The sequence below is a fragment of the Peromyscus californicus genome, unplaced genomic scaffold (assembly GCF_007827085.1).
Source record: "Peromyscus californicus insignis strain IS unplaced genomic scaffold, ASM782708v3 Scaffold_3__1_contigs__length_106647218, whole genome shotgun sequence".
NCBI lineage: Eukaryota > Metazoa > Chordata > Mammalia > Rodentia > Cricetidae > Peromyscus > Peromyscus californicus.
Window position 1 is genome coordinate 18,190,447 of NW_026294551.1, and position 15,542 is coordinate 18,205,988.

General features: G+C 40.7%; 1 protein-coding gene across 5 annotated transcripts in view; it reads left to right on the forward strand.

The window, feature by feature from the left end:
• Cdc27 (cell division cycle 27) overlaps positions 1-11,952 on the forward strand; it is a 47,026-nt gene extending 35,074 nt beyond the window's left edge. For all 5 annotated transcript variants that reach the window (XM_052756375.1, XM_052756376.1, XM_052756377.1 and 2 more), the window contains 5 exons: positions 1,718-1,835; positions 3,689-3,817; positions 5,771-5,845; positions 7,754-7,910; positions 9,015-11,952. In XM_052756375.1, coding sequence (XP_052612335.1) covers positions 1,718-1,835; positions 3,689-3,817; positions 5,771-5,845; positions 7,754-7,910; positions 9,015-9,097 — 562 coding nt within the window. In that variant the 3' untranslated portion in view covers positions 9,098-11,952. The remainder of the gene's footprint in view (positions 1-1,717; positions 1,836-3,688; positions 3,818-5,770; positions 5,846-7,753; positions 7,911-9,014) is intronic.
• Positions 11,953-15,542: the final 3,590 nt, after the last annotated feature.

Genomic DNA, 15,542 nt, shown 5'->3' on the forward strand with positions numbered 1-15,542 from the left:
TTTTTCTACATAGGAAATTCCAAGCTAGCCAGAGCTATATAGAAAGACTCTGTCTCAAAATAAAGTCAGGGAGGGGAGCTAAAAATTTAGCCCACCTAATAAAGTGCTTGCCTCCCATGCACAAAGCCCTGGGTTCTGTCCCCAGAACCACATGTCCTGGACCTAGTGGCTCAGGCTGTAATCCCAGTACTAGTGAGGAAGAAATGGGGATTAGAAGGTCGGGGTTATCCTTGGCAACATAGTAGATTGGAGGCCACCCCAGGATACGTGAGACACTGTCTCAAAATGAATATAAAGTAGTATACAAATCAAACATTGACGAATAATAACGCAGGAAGAAGTCATAAGATCCTAGCCTATAATAACATATATGTAAATGTGTAAGTGTGGGTAAAGTCTAAATATTAGAGCGAAGACCAAGAGGTGATGAGAAAAGCGTAAATTGGAGGCAACAAGGATACATGAGTCAAGGAAGTGGACAGAAGACTTAATGGGTTTCTGTTTGCAACCTCATTGAAAGTTTTTGTTTGTATGCTGGATGTTGAATTCAGCCTTTTTTTTTTTTTTACTGATATATCAAGAACATTTTTCCAATCCAAAAGAATCCAACATGTGTTATTCCTTCGAGGCAGTGATTGTGAAAACTTGGTCTTTTTTAACTCCATTAGCCATTAGTACAATAGGAACTCAACCAGTCAATGAATAGATGTGTTGTGTCGACTCACACAACAAATAGATCTTTTTGTTTAGATATTTTTCTAAACAAAAAATGTTTAGAAAAACAGTTCCCCCACCCCCTTATTATAGTATTGCTTAATCTGTAAATTGTATTGCTATATAAACAGTTGTTATACATACAATAAAGTGTGATTTACAGGGAAAAAAGGGAGGAGATTGAATTTACTAGATCCAGTCATGGTGACATATGCAGTTATTTTCTAACTTCGGGGGAGGCTGAGACAAGAAGAGTGCTTGAACCAGGAATTCAAAGCCAGCTTAGGCACATAAAAATAATAATTTAGGTGGTGGTGGTACACACCTTTAATCCCAGCACTGGGGAGGCTGAGGATCTCTGTGAGTTCAAGGCCAGCCTGGTCTACAGAGTGAGTTCCAAGACAGCTAGGGCTATACAGAGAAACCTGTCTTGAGGGGGGAAAAGGAATAATTTAGCAAAATGTTTGCCACACACTTAATCTAGACTTAATTGTCTAGATTAGAGTAGTGAGTTTAAGGATGTGGCTTCTTTTCTTTCTCCATTATCATAGTTTTACCTGTTTGGTTAATTTATTATAAAAATGTCTTCTAAAATGCTTCATTGATTTTTATTATAACTAATACTTTTTGTCTCCCCATAAGACTTAACATTGGGAACTGGAGAGACAGCTCAGCAGTTTAGAGCATTTACTGCTCTTGCAGAGGACCCAGGTTCAATTCCCAGTACCCACATGGGTGGTTCACCTAACTCCAGTTCCAGGAGATCCAATCCCCTCTTCTGACCTTCTTGCACCAGGACACACACACACACACACACACACACACACACACACACACACACACACACACGCATACAAACACAGAAGAAAGGAAAAAAAAAAGAGACTTAACATTGTTTTTTCCATTGTGTATTAAAATGTCAGGTACCGTAACTGTTCTGTTAGTAGTTGAACTAAACTAACAGAAATTGTGTCCTTAAAATCGTACTTTTTTACAATTTCAGGTATGGTTTAGGAATGATTTATTACAAGCAGGAGAAATTCAGCCTTGCAGAAATGCACTTCCAGAAAGCACTTGATATCAACCCTCAGAGCTCAGTCTTACTTTGCCACATTGGAGTAGTAAGTAATCTTGCTAAGACGCCGGTACTTCCTTTTAAAATAGCTTAAGTGACTCGATCATGATTATTATGAAAATTGGGCCTTTTTGTCGATGAAGCAGTGTCTCAGTCTTTACAGCTGTAGCACCCTTTGACTTGTGAAGAAATGCCTGTGGGGCTGAGGGTGTAGCTCGGTTTCTGTAGATTTGGTCTCTAGCACTGTGGATCCCTGAGCATGGCTCACATGGCTTAGAATCTTAACACTTCCTGGAGGTAGAAACAGGTGGATCATAAGTTCAAGGTCATTCTCAGCTGTGAAGCAAGTTTAAGGCCAGCTTGGGCTACAGTGAGACCTGTCTCTAGAGAGGAAGGGTTGGGATGTGGGATTCCTGTGTGTGTATACTCTTTCTGCTTAGTTTTTCTGTTGTTGTTTTTGTTTGTTTTTTCGTTTTTGTTTTTGTATATTTGTGACTCAAATGATGTTTTGTTAAGAGTTGCTTTATTTTTAATTATGTGTATGGATATGTCCGCTTGTCTGCAGATGCCCAGAGAGACCAAAGGCATCAGATCACCTGAAGCTGGAGTAATGGGCAATTGTGGGCCACCTGACCTGGGTACTGGGAAACAGACACACTCTGCACCTAGCTAGACAAGAGCACTCTTAACCTTTAACCGTTAAGCCATATCTCCAGAGAAAGTTTTATGTAGCCCAGACTGTAATGTATAACTGAGTAATACGGATTCATGAGCAAGTTCTTTGAACATACAATATTTAGAGGATCATAATAAGCCTTTAGAAATGTTGTCTGCATAAATGATAAATGCTTTTCTTGTGAAGGGTAAAACCAAGTTTTACTTACCTTTTAGACTTCGTGGTAATTATCTGCTGTAAAGATCAAATCATGGGTCTGGAGAAGTGGCTCAGTGGTTATGCAGAGGACCCCAGTTTGGTACCTAGCATCTGCTCCGGGCAGCCCACAACCACCTGTCATTCCAGCTCCAAAGGATCTGAGGGCCCCTGGCCTCCACAGGCACCTGCACTCGTGTGCATGTGCACATGTACATACACACACGCATGTATGCATAATTCAAAATAAATCTCTTCTAATATATTGAATCATGATTATTATCACAGGCTCACAGTGGTAGATGGCAGGGGTCTGAGGACCTAGGTTTTTATTCTATAGAAAATTATTTAATAACTCTGGAGTTCAGGGTACTTTTTAAAAAATTAATATTATTACTATTATTATTACTGGGAGAGAGACAGAGGATAGTAGAATTGGTTTGTTGTTCTACCTTACATGGGTTCTGGGGATTGAACTAAGATCAAGATCTTTACCACCTGATCAGTTTTGCTGGCCCTCAGTGTGCTGTCTTTAAAATGGAGAAATTGCCAGACTTAGAAGAGAATTAGAGATAATCTGTTAATCACTTAGTGTCTTAGTTACTTTTCTATTGCTGTGATAAAACTCATGACCAACTTTAGAAAATGTTTGATTTGGCTTAAAGCTTCAGAAGTTAAAGTTCATGATGGTAGAGCAGAAGAACAAGAAAACACTGGGGATGGTGTGGGCTTTTAAAGCCTCAGAGCCTGCCCCTCAGTGACACACCTCCTCCAGCAAGGCCACGCCTCCTAGTCCTATCCCAAAGGTCTGCCTACTAGGGACCAAGTATTCAGACATGAGCCTCTGGGCATCATTCTCATTCAAACTGCCACATTTAGTAATGAGTTCCTTAGTCCACTTAAACCCAGTAGACAGTCCAATTAGACTACACAGCCTAATAGTTTTATTCTTAATACTGGTTTTGATTTATGTTTTTTGCTTCTTACCTTTCTTCAATAATATCAAGACTGATCTTTATTTCTTATAGGTTCAGCATGCACTCAAAAAATCGGAGAAGGCTTTGGATACCCTAAACAAAGCCATTGTTATCGATCCCAAGAACCCTCTGTGCAAATTTCACAGGGCCTCGGTTTTATTTGCAAATGAAAAATACAAGGTAAGATTTATTCCACATTGTAGTGTATCTCTTTAAAAAGAAAAAAAAAAAAGCTACAAGGCCAGCTTGGCCTGCATATCAAGTTCCAGGATAGCCACAAAGAGAGGGGGCTGCATATCCATAGACGGCTACATAGAGAGACCTTGTCTCAAAAAAAAATTTTTTTAAAGCTAGATGTTATTGATGATTTTTTTTTTGAAAATTGTTTTCTCTTTTTAAAAGCTGTTGAGGGGGGACTCTTAGTTTCATATTATTGCATGAACTATTCCTAAGAAATGAGGTATAATTCTAGTAGTTGAGAGTCTGAGACAGGAGGATTGCTACTAGCTCCACTCTAGCTACAGAGTAGTCCAGATACATTTTAAGCTACATTTTAATGTCATTCTATCTCAAAAAACCAAAAAAAGTAGAAATTGTTCTGAATTATTACAAGGCAGTCGTCATCCTGCCCCCCAAAGGAAACCATGCTGACATGCTTTAGCAGGCTGGGCAGATGCACACCATGTGGGCATGGCAGTGGCGGCCAGTAATTCACAGCCCAGATGCTGCATTCACGGGAGAGTTTATTATAATAGAGAGATGAAGAGAAAGACAGGAAAGAGAGAGAGTGGACACCTCGTGGGAGGAAAAGCAGAAGAGAAAGAGAGAAAGGGGAGGAGTTTTTCCTTAGAATGGGGCTTTTACCTCAGGACGCAGGTCGGCGCCAAGGGGTGGGTCAGAATATTAACAGAAGTACCCTTGTTCAGAATGATTCAGAAATGTGTAAGGATTCCATGTCTAGAAAGGCTCTATGTGCATCAGGATTATCTTAAAAGAGAGACCTGGAACATCATCCTTTTAGGACTAAGTGAGTGGAAGAGCGACTGGTGAATGACCGCAGCACTCACGGTTACTCTAGGGCTGTCATCGCTCAGTGATGGGTGCTCATTGAGTATCTGCTGTCCTAGGAAAGTAAATAATGCAATCACATTTCTAGCCTTGAGGAGTTTCAACATAGTACCCCTTAGAGGTATGTATGGGAAGTAAATACAAGGAAGACTGAGAGAAGAGACATGAAGTGACGTGAGAGTTTTTTGATCATTTATTTAGTCATAAATGATGGCAGGTACATATTTGCGTATTGTTTTGCATCTTGCTTTTTCACTAATTGCCCTCTGTTAATGTGTATGAACAGAGCAGGTATGGTGGGATGCTACTGTAATCCTAGCACTCTCAAGAGTGAGAGGCAGGAGGGTCAAGAGGTCAGCTGTATATAAAGAGCTGGAGGCCAGCCTGAACTACATTACATAAGGCAGGAGCACGGCTGACTGTTCTTACAAAGATGACTTGTGAATACTAAAAATGTTTAGAGCCGGGCGGTAGTGGTGCACGCCTTTAATCCCAGCGCTTAGGAAGCAGAGGCAGGCGGATCTCTGTGAGTTTGAGGCCAGCCTGGTCTACAGAGTGAGTCCAGGACAGCCAGGGTTGCACAGAGAAGCCCTGACTGAACCCAGGGTCTTGCGCTTGCCTGCAAGTGCTTTACCACTGAGCTAAATCCCCAACCCCGAAAAAAATTTTTTAAAAATATTTACTTGTCATTTATTTGTATGAGGGAGGTGTGTGGCACATGGAGGTCTGGGGACAGCTTTCTGAAGCCTTCACTAATTTTCAGACGTAATATGATTATTTCATTTGTAAGGAAAGTGGTGACAGAGCAGGGTTATCACCACTGGCGTCTCTAAGCAGTGGTGTGTGTGTGTGGGTTTTGGATGGTGTCTAATGAATGCCTGCCATCTGTTGGTCTTATATCACGTGATTTTTATGCATTTTATTTTCACCTCAGTGAGAAATTAATACAACACAAAGTAGGTTGATGACATGCATGTAAGCTCTTATGATTAGGAATCTGATTGCACTTATTTAGTGAACTCTGTAAAATTTTGTTCCTCTTAAGTTTTTTCTTTGTTTTTTCAGTCTGCTTTACAAGAACTTGAAGAACTGAAACAGATTGTCCCCAAAGAATCCCTCGTTTACTTCTTAATAGGAAAGGTACAAATCGGGGCCTGGGTCTTATGCTGCAACTGCGTAACAAATACTAAATTTCTTTCCTTTTTTTTTTTTTTTTTTTTTTTTTTTTTTAGAGATTTGGGGTTTTGTTTTTGTTGTTGTTTGTTTTTTCCAGACAGGGTTTCTCTGTAGCTTTGGAGCCTGTCCTGGAACTCGCTCTGTAGACCAGGTTGGCGTTGAACTCACAGAGATCTGCCTGGCTCTGGCTCTGCTGGGATTAAAGGTGTGTGCCACCACTGCCCACTAAAGATTTGTTTTTATTTCCGGTTGGTGGTGGCAGCAGCACATGTCTTTAATCCCTGCACTGGAGAGACAGAGGTAGGAGATCTCTGAGTTTCAGGTCAGCCTGATACACAGAGCGAATTCCAGGACAGCAAGAATGACACAGTGTTTTTTAACCCTGTCTTGAAAAACAAAAAACAAAAACAGATTTGTTTTTATGTATGAATTGTTAGGGTCTGAGAAAAGCCCCCAAGAAAAACCATCAGTCACATGTGCAACAAGAGCGTTTATTTCCAACATGTTGGGGTGGCAAATAGCGATCCCCAAAGAAGGTCATAAGTTCCTTTTAAGCAGAGTTAGGGGAATTCCAGGGAGGAGGAATTAATCAGTGCTGATTGGTAGAGGAAAGATTAGTATAGGGGCTGATTGGTGGGAGGCTCTAGTGGTTAGGGTTAGGGTAAGATTAGTCTGGGAGCTGATTGGTAGGAGGCTGTAGTGATAAGGGGCTTATTGGTGGGGAGGGGGTTCTAGTGTCTATGGACTTACTGATAAGAGGATAGGAAAAAGCTATCTTTAGCTACCAGAAGTCTGGGGGGCATCCGCTCAGCCAGCTGAAGGGGCTTCAGGGCTCCTGCTGAGCCAGCAGGAGGCTGAGGAGGGGGTGCCTGTTGATTGGTCGCCCCTAAGTTGTAGTTTTCCTGAGAATTGGTTGCTCAGCTCCAGCTAGTTCTAGTGAACCAAAACTAAGGCCTGGTCCGTGTCAGGGCTGCTAAGGGAGCCTGTCATGGCCCTGGTTTGGCCACCCAGTCCTCTCAGAATATGTGCCGAGTATATTCTTTCTTGTCCCTGTGGAGGTAAGAAGAAGGGCTTGAGTCTGCTGGAACTAGTTATAGACAGTTGAGCTGCCATGTAGGTTCCGAGAACTGGACTTGGGTCTCTGGAAGAACAGCAAACAGTCTTAACTGTTGAGCCATCTCTCCAACCCCAACAAATACTAAATTTTGAAGAATAAATACACTATGTAGTATACAACATCTACTTAGAAAATTTAACTAGATTCCTCAACTAAGGGCCCTGGAAGTAATGGATTTAGCACTAGCATTTTAAAAAGATAATATTCCAGGTGGTGGTGGCTCACACCTTTAATCCCAGCACACAGGCGGATTTCTGTGAGTTCGATGCTAGCCTAGTCTACAGAGCAAGTTTCAAGGCAGCCAGAGCTGTTACACAGAGAAACCTTATCTTGAGAAACCAGTAAAAAATAAAAATAAGAAGATGCTATTCTAGCTGGGTGTGGTGGTGCATGCCTGTAATCCCAGCACTTGGATGCTAAGACAGAAGGATTGCCCCAGCTCAAAGCCAGCCAGGACCACATATGAACAAACAACTTGTCTCAGAACAAAACAAGGAGCTTTTGTATCTTTGTTCCCATTGTTAATGTTTCAGTCAGTGAGATTTATTGAAAACTCCCTACCTCAAAAATAGAGGCAAGGAATTCTGAACATAATACCTGATTATATAAAGAAAAGCACTTAAATGCTAATGTGAAGTCATCTGTGAGATAAAAGTGTCCTCCCCCCCTGAGTGAACTTCGAGTTCAGGCATCAGAAGCCTAATTGATGTTTTAAGATTGTGCAGTTAAACTGAAGTGCTGCTGTCTCTTCCTAGGTTTACAAGAAGTTGGGTCAAACTCACCTTGCCTTGATGAATTTCTCTTGGGCTATGGATTTAGATCCTAAAGGAGCCAATAATCAGATTAAAGAGGCAATTGACAAGCGCTACCTTCCAGATGATGAGGAGCCAATAACCCAAGAGGAACAGATCAGTGAGTATCATACATAAGCTCTGTAGTGTTCGGAAAGCTGCCCTGTGCAGAACCTGGGGGCTGCTTTTTCATTTTCCTAATGGCAGCATTTTTTTTTTTTTTATAGAAAATGAAATTTGGAGTTAATTGATTAAGATGGTGCAATACCAGAGTACATTTGCTATCAAGTAACTAGTTCTAGATCTACTGTTCTCTGTGACTTTGAACTCAGCTCTACAGTAGCAGTCCTGGGCAAATAAAAATAAATCTAGATGTGTGATTAGTGCATATTTATTAATATTTATATGTATTAATAGAAAATTGGAAATTTCTTGAGGTAAAACTTAGTGAACATCTTTAAGTAAAATTTATGATCCCAGTACTGCTCTTTTAAACTGAAGGTTAAATTCCATATTTCTGTGTGCTATCGGGGACTATGTACAAAGTTAGTCAGTTAGGAGTTAGCAGGATGTTAGCTTGTCTTGATGTTGCTGCTGTAGCCGTATTTACACATCAGAGCTATCTCTGACTCCTAGGGTAGGAATGCAGAGTTAATCAGGAAGAGGGGGAGGAGGCTGGAAATGTTCTGTTAGTCAGGTGCCCGTCTTTAGTGTGGACAAGGCCCTGGCTTTGATGACAGCACTTCATCAACCAGATGTCAGGCAGTTCAGGCCTATAATCCTAGCATAGGAGGTGAAGGCAGGAGACCATCCGAAGTGGAAAGTCACCCTTGACATGAGACCCTCTACCCACAGAACTGTTCCATTATTTTAAAAGGTTAAATACAGTAAGTTAAAACTTCCAGGCATGTTATAAGATATAGATAGAACTTGAAGCCAGGCCTGGTGGCGCTTGTCCTTAACCCAGCACTGGGGAGGCAGAGGCAGGTGGATCTCTGTGAGTTCAAGGCCAGCCTGGTCTACAGAGTGAGTTCCAGGACAGGCTCCAAAGCTACACAGAGAAACCCTGTCTCAAAAAAAACAAAATATAACTTGAAATGTGTTTTGTTAGATAACATTGGGGGTTTTGTGGTCTCATGTCTGAATGTAATGACATTTTCCTTATTTTCATGAACCAATGAGATATATTTACCCCACACCTTACGTTTTTGTTCTGTTTTTCTAGTGGGAACAGATGAATCCCAGGAGAGCAGCATGACAGATGCAGATGACACACAACTTCATGCAGCTGAAAGTGATGAGTTTTAACTTCTGGAACTGAGACTTTGACAGTTGGCTGTGTGGCTAGTGCTGACGTGTTTCTTGTCCCTCCATATACTGAGTCTTACTTCTGGAGCCAGCATTGTCATCCTCCATCACTGAGCCCTGCTGTGCCTCTCTCACTGGACCTGACTGCACACAGAATGAAAGGCAGTGCAATGTTGAGCTGCTACCGAGACTGGCTCTTTACCAGTATGAATGACAATTGGGGGAAGGGTGGGAACTTTTTCTCTTTTCTTTAGTCTCCCTTAGTTGGAAAGCTATCATGGAAGGAAGAGTTGTTTTATCTTGAAGGAACCATTAGATATGGAAATGGTGATGAACCAGAATTTCTTGGTCATTTTTTCAAAATTCTGTTTTTTATTTGGTTCTGTTCCTGATAAACAGAGTGACTGACCTTCATTTCTAGGTTCTTCGAGAATGGTGTTAGCAAGTGCCAGATGGAACAATAAAAGACATTGCCTATAACAGAGTAAGTTCATTGCCAAGGAACATAGCTTACCTTAAACTGGGAGTGTCTCCTATAAGCAAATGTAATGGGCCGATTGGGACTCATGTTAGGAGTCAGTATCCCTCCATACAGTGTACACTTATTCTTGGCAAGAATGCTTTAATGTCTAACCAAGAATTTTAATTTATTCATCTTCAAAGTGTTGATCATTGTTGTCTTGGTATTGCAAACTTTACAATTGGTCTTAAGATAATGCCTCTTCTCTCTGAGCTCTGTGGAGTCGCCTTTAACATTCGCAGACGATGGAGTGGTTCCCCACTGAAAAGCCAAAACCAGGCCCGTAATAACCACTCATGTTTATTATAGAAGAATCAGTATGAGAACACTACAGAGAGACTTTGGAGATCATGATAGAGAAGCCTTAAAATAGTTGGAGTTGTACCTAACCGTGAGCCTGCATCTTTTCTAGGAATGAAATAGAGTGCAAGAATGTGTGCTTACCTTTTGAGTCAGTTCCATTCTCTTCAGCTCTCTGCTTCATATTATTATCAGTAGTGTGAGTCACCAAAACTTGTGCTGAGAGTAATTCATTGGATTTAAAATACTGAAAATTTTTAGCCTAGGGAAAAGTTTCTTAGGAAAGAGACAGGCTCTTTTCTGAGTTCATCATAATGTGGGTTGCTGTGTTTGGGGAATGGCCAGTTCTAAAGATCTAATTATGCATATAAAATGGAAAATATTGGAATTTCACAGTAACAGATTTAAAGTCTTAAATTGTGTATCTCCTTTATTGTAATGTATTGAAAATTTTAGAGAAACTTTAGTTAACATTTTATTAAGTGCCAATGTCAGAATATAACAAATTATAGTTTCTTATGAGTGACAGGCCTACAGTTATTATTTTGGATAATTTGATGAAGGAAAAACTTATCCACAGGTTACTTGTATTTGTTAGTCAAGCTGTGAAAATAAGGTGGATTACAAAAGATGTGAAAAAAATGTTTTAGCCTGTAGACTCAGTCATTTCCTGTCAGTTACTTAATCTTTTCATCCAGATGTGAATTAGATATCATTATTAATTCAAGTCAAAGTCTTGGGTTAGGTATTAGGTGCCAGAGAAGCATTTAAGATAATTTCCTGCCTAAATCTATGTATGTATACTGTCTAAAAAGAAATAATTTATGAGAAAAAGTTGGGAATAAATGACTATCATTGAAAGTTCCCAAAGGCTAGCACTTCCACTCTAACAGCTGTCCCATTTATTAGTCATTAGTTATGTAAAGTGTACTTTTCCGTTTCCTTTATTTTTTTAATTAGCAAATCATAAGCCAGCTATATGCATATATATATATATTACATTATCAGACCTAGAGTCTCATAGAAGCTTTCCCCTGAGTTCAAGTTCAGAACTTAATTTGCTGAAGTGTAATTATCATTTTTTTAGTAGGATTTATGTCCTGTGCCAGAGGGACCTTCTGGTACTGATTTCGAGACAAAGGATAGAGGGATAGTTGTGGCAGTGACTGGCTGAAGAGACAGTCACAGACACCTGGCCAGCTTCAATGTTTTCCTCACACCTGCTTTTAACATTTCAATATCAAAGCCTTATTGCCACATAGTAACAACTTCTTTTCTTTTCTTAGGTTTCCTTTTCTCTTTCTATCCTTTTTTTTCTTCTTCTTCTTTTCTTTTCACAGAATAGGGATCAAACAACCAGAAACACACTTTGGTAAGCCAAATGTTTGTTTCAAATTTCAGACATTGCTTTGAAGGAAATTAAGAATACTAAGTACTTCGCTGTCCGTTTTTCACACCTATACATATGTATACATATATAAATACACACTCTCACACAAAAGTTTATTAAAGCATTGGATTTCTTTTTCCCGTGGAAATGCTTATTATACCAGGATTTTAGAAGGTTAGAATATTTTTTCAGGAGAACAAATGGTACTCAAAATAATGAAAGGTGGTCTCTTAACTCTTTCTGTATTTCATTACTTAAAATTTTTTATTTTATCCAAGAACTGCAAGTAACATTTGAACCATGCTGCTGTTGTACCTTAAACAAGAACTCAGTGATAACCAGTGTTTAGTCTATTAAAACACTCTTTTTGAAGAAAACAGTTTCAAAGTCTCTGATTAGCCAGAGTACGGTATAGGTCTTCACTGAAAAAAAAAAAAATGATGGCCCATTTTCTTTGGGAAATGCAAGTGTGGGTGTGATGTGTGTTCTATTTGCATTGAAACAATGTACTTTTGTGTCTCCTTTTTGCTTTTCCTGACTTATTTCAGAAATTGTATAGTCTTTGGGGGGAAAGTCTTTTCTGTTAATATATTTACAGTTCATTAAAGGATATGGAAAGTCCAAATAAATTACTTTTGAAAGCAATTTATAATCAAGGTGTTAAAGCTGTGTAAAAGCTGTGCCATCTGCATTTTTATACTGAGTCACAGCAGCGCAGTGACAAAAGATCAGTTTCATGTTCTGCCAGAGCCTAGGACAATGTTTCTCTAATTTTTACTTACACTCTTTTTAATATATATATATATATATTAAAGTTCATACCCTTTTTAGTATTATTTGGAATTTCAAAATAAATATTATGACAAACAATGGTAATTTTTAGAATATATTATTTTCAAACTGCAGAGCCTCTCTGTCAGCAGCTACATCCTTGCAGGTCACCTAGTTAGCAGCTCATTCTAAAGTGATGTCATTCCTGAAGTTCCCTTGGGACACAGAGCCTTTGTGTTACAATTTAAGGTCTGTAGCTCAAATCTGTAATCTCAGTGCTTGGAGATTGAAGCAGGAGGGTTGCCCTGTGCTCAAAGCCAGCCTGGGTTACAGAGTAACACTTTGTCTCCAATTTTAAGGTGGGGAAGGGGTAAAGTTGAAGCTAAATTTAGATCTGCAGTGCCCTGTAAAAAGCTGAGCAAGCCATCACATGACTAATTCCAGCATTGAGGAAGCAGATGGCAGGATCCCTGGCCAGCCAGTCAATCCAGCCCATTCAACGAGCTCCAGTTTCAGAGAAATGCTGTCTCCAAAAAGGAGCTAAGTAAGTAATTGAAGAAGGAGGACCTCCTCCAGCATGCACACGTGTGCATATGTACCCCACCCCCCAAAAAAATATCAAGATCTGGGCTGAAGATACAGCTCAATGGTAGAGCACTTGTCTAACATTCATAAAGCCCCAAGTATGATCTCAGTACTGCCAAAAGTAAATAGGCTGGAGACATTAGCCTATATATAACGGCCTGGGGTGGAGCCCCCAGCATTGAGGAAACTGGTCATAATGGCATGTACCTGTAAGCTCAGCACTCAGGAGGTAGAGACATGAAGATCAGAAATTCACAATCATCCTTAACTACATAGTGAGTACCCTGTCCGTAAACATACATGAAAATTAAGATCTGAAAAAAATAAAATACACAAAATTAAGTTTTACACTAGTTTGCAAACCTTTTTTTTTGTAAAGGTTATCTTGGAGAAAGGGAAAAAGGAAGGGTCTTTTCAGACTTGAAGGAAGAGAGCAACAGACCACACATGCAGTGTGGACTGAGCAGGTGGAAGGGATTGACTCCCCGGGGTGCCCCACCCACTGTCATCTAAACTTAGTGAAGAACAGGGAAAGGACTATCTCTTGCTTAGAAAAAACAATTCCTTTCTTGGAGACAGGTCTCACCATGTTGTCCCAACAGCCTGGAACAAACTTCTGGGTTCAAGTCGAATTTGCAGATGTGTGCCTCCTTACATACAGGCTGAGTTCAAGTTAATCTGGTTGAAGAGAGGAGCTCCTGGTGTGTGTGTGTTGTGGAGGTCATTCTTTACCTTCTACCTTTAGACTGGATCTCTTTTTTTGTTGTTTGATAAAGATTTATTTTATTTGTGCACTTTTATCCCAGCACTTAGGAGACAGGCGATCTCTGTGAGTTCAAGGCTAGCCTATTTTTTTATATCTGGGTGAACTTAGGTGCCCTCCGAAGCCGAAGGGTGTTGGGCACCCTGAAACTGGAGTTGCAGACAGGAGTGAGCTGCTGTTAGGGTGATGGGAGACAAATCCAGGTCCTCTGGAAGAACAGTAAGTGCTGCTAATGGCTGAGCCATCTCTTCAGACCACAAGCTCTCTTTGAAAGGTTTTTGCTCTTCATTCCTGTGGGATGGTCTGTATGTCAAGTGTGTTGCTGATTGGTCAATAAATAAATCACTGATTGGCCCATGGCCAGGCAGGAAGTATAGGCAAGACAAGGAAGAGAATAAAGCTGGGAAGTAGAAGGCTGAGTCAGAGAGACACTGCCAGCCGCCGTGATGAGAAACAGCATGTGAAGATGCCGGTAAGCCACGAGCCACGTGGCAAGGTATAGATTAATAGAAATGGGTTAATTTACACTATAAGAACAGTTAGCAAGAAGCCTGCCACGGCCATACAGTTTGTAACCAATATAAGTCTCTGTGTTTAATTGGTTGGATCTGAGCGGCTGTGGGACTGGCGGGTGACAAAGATTTGTCCTGACTGTGGGCAAGGCAGGAAAACTAGCTACACTTCATGTACCTGGCTGGCCCAGGTGCTGAGACGCGTTTCAGCCTGCCATCTACCTACAGGCGTGCTGGCCTTGCAAACGCTCACAGTGTGTATCTGGATGCTAGGGATTCAAACTCAGGTCCTCATGCTTGCCCATCTCCCAAGCCCTGGGGTGTGTATGTGTGTGTGTGTGTGTGTGTGTGTGTGTGTGTGTGTGTGTGTGTGTGTGTGTGTGTGTGTGTGTGTGTGTTTCTGATTGTACTGGGGATTGAGTCAGGGCTTTGTATATGTTAAACAAGTACTCTGAAACCCTGGTTTTTGGGTTTTTTTTTGGTTTTTTTGTTTTTATTTTTGGTTGGTTTTTGTTCTTTTGCTTTTTTTTCTGTTTTGTTTTTGAGCAAGGTCTCTATTTTGTAGCCCTCCCTGGCTGTCGTGGAACTCACTATGTAGACCAGGCTAGCCTTGAATTTACAGAGATCTGCCTGCTGCTGCTTACCAAGTTAGAACCCTGGGGTTTTTTTGTTTGTTTGTTGGGGTTTTTTGGGTTTTGGTTTTTGTTTTTTTGGTGAATTGGTGTTTTGCCTGCATATATGTCTGTGTGAGGGTTTGAATTCCCTGCAACTGGAGTTACAGACAGTTGTGAGCTGCCTTGTAGGTGCAAGGAATTGAACCCTGGTCCTCTGCAAGAGTAGCCAGTACTCTTAACCACTGAGCCATCTCTCTGGCCCTAGAACCCTGTTTTTGTTGTGAATTTCAGTTTGAGACAGACTTTCACTAAGTTGCCCAGGCTAACCTTGGACTATTGAAACCCATGGGCCTTGAACTTGTGGTTCTCCTTCCAAGGCTTCCTAAGTAGTTTGGGTCTCAGGCCTGCAGAACCCTATTTGTTTGGTTGGCTGTTGGCTTTTTGTTTTGTTTTGTTTTTTTTGGGTTTTGATTTGGTTTTTCTGTTTGGATTTTTTGAGACAGCATCTGCTATGTAGCCTATGCTGACCTCAAACTCAACTCACTGTCCTTACTTCAGCCTCACACATGCTGGGATTGTAGACATACACTACCTAATCTGAAGCCATTGTGTGTGTGTGTGTGTGTGTGTGTGTGTGTGTGTGTGTGTGTGTGTGTGTGTGTACATATGTACATGTCACAGCATGTGTGTGGAGGCCAGAGGACAACTTACTAGAGTCTGTTCTCCTTCCACCATGTTCGTCCCATGGGTGGAATTCAAATCATCGGGCTGGGCAGCAAGCACCTTTTCTCACTGCTGAGCCATCCCTGGAGCCCATTGTTCTGAAGCCACTCACTATGTCTCTGAATATAGGTCTTACCCTTCACTAGCTCAGTGATCTTGAACAATTAACTTAAATGAATTATGAACCTTTTTCTCATTGGTACAAAGATGAAGTCTGTCCTTAGCAACCTGACAAGACTTTAGTGAGGCTCTTAGATGCTACATCTC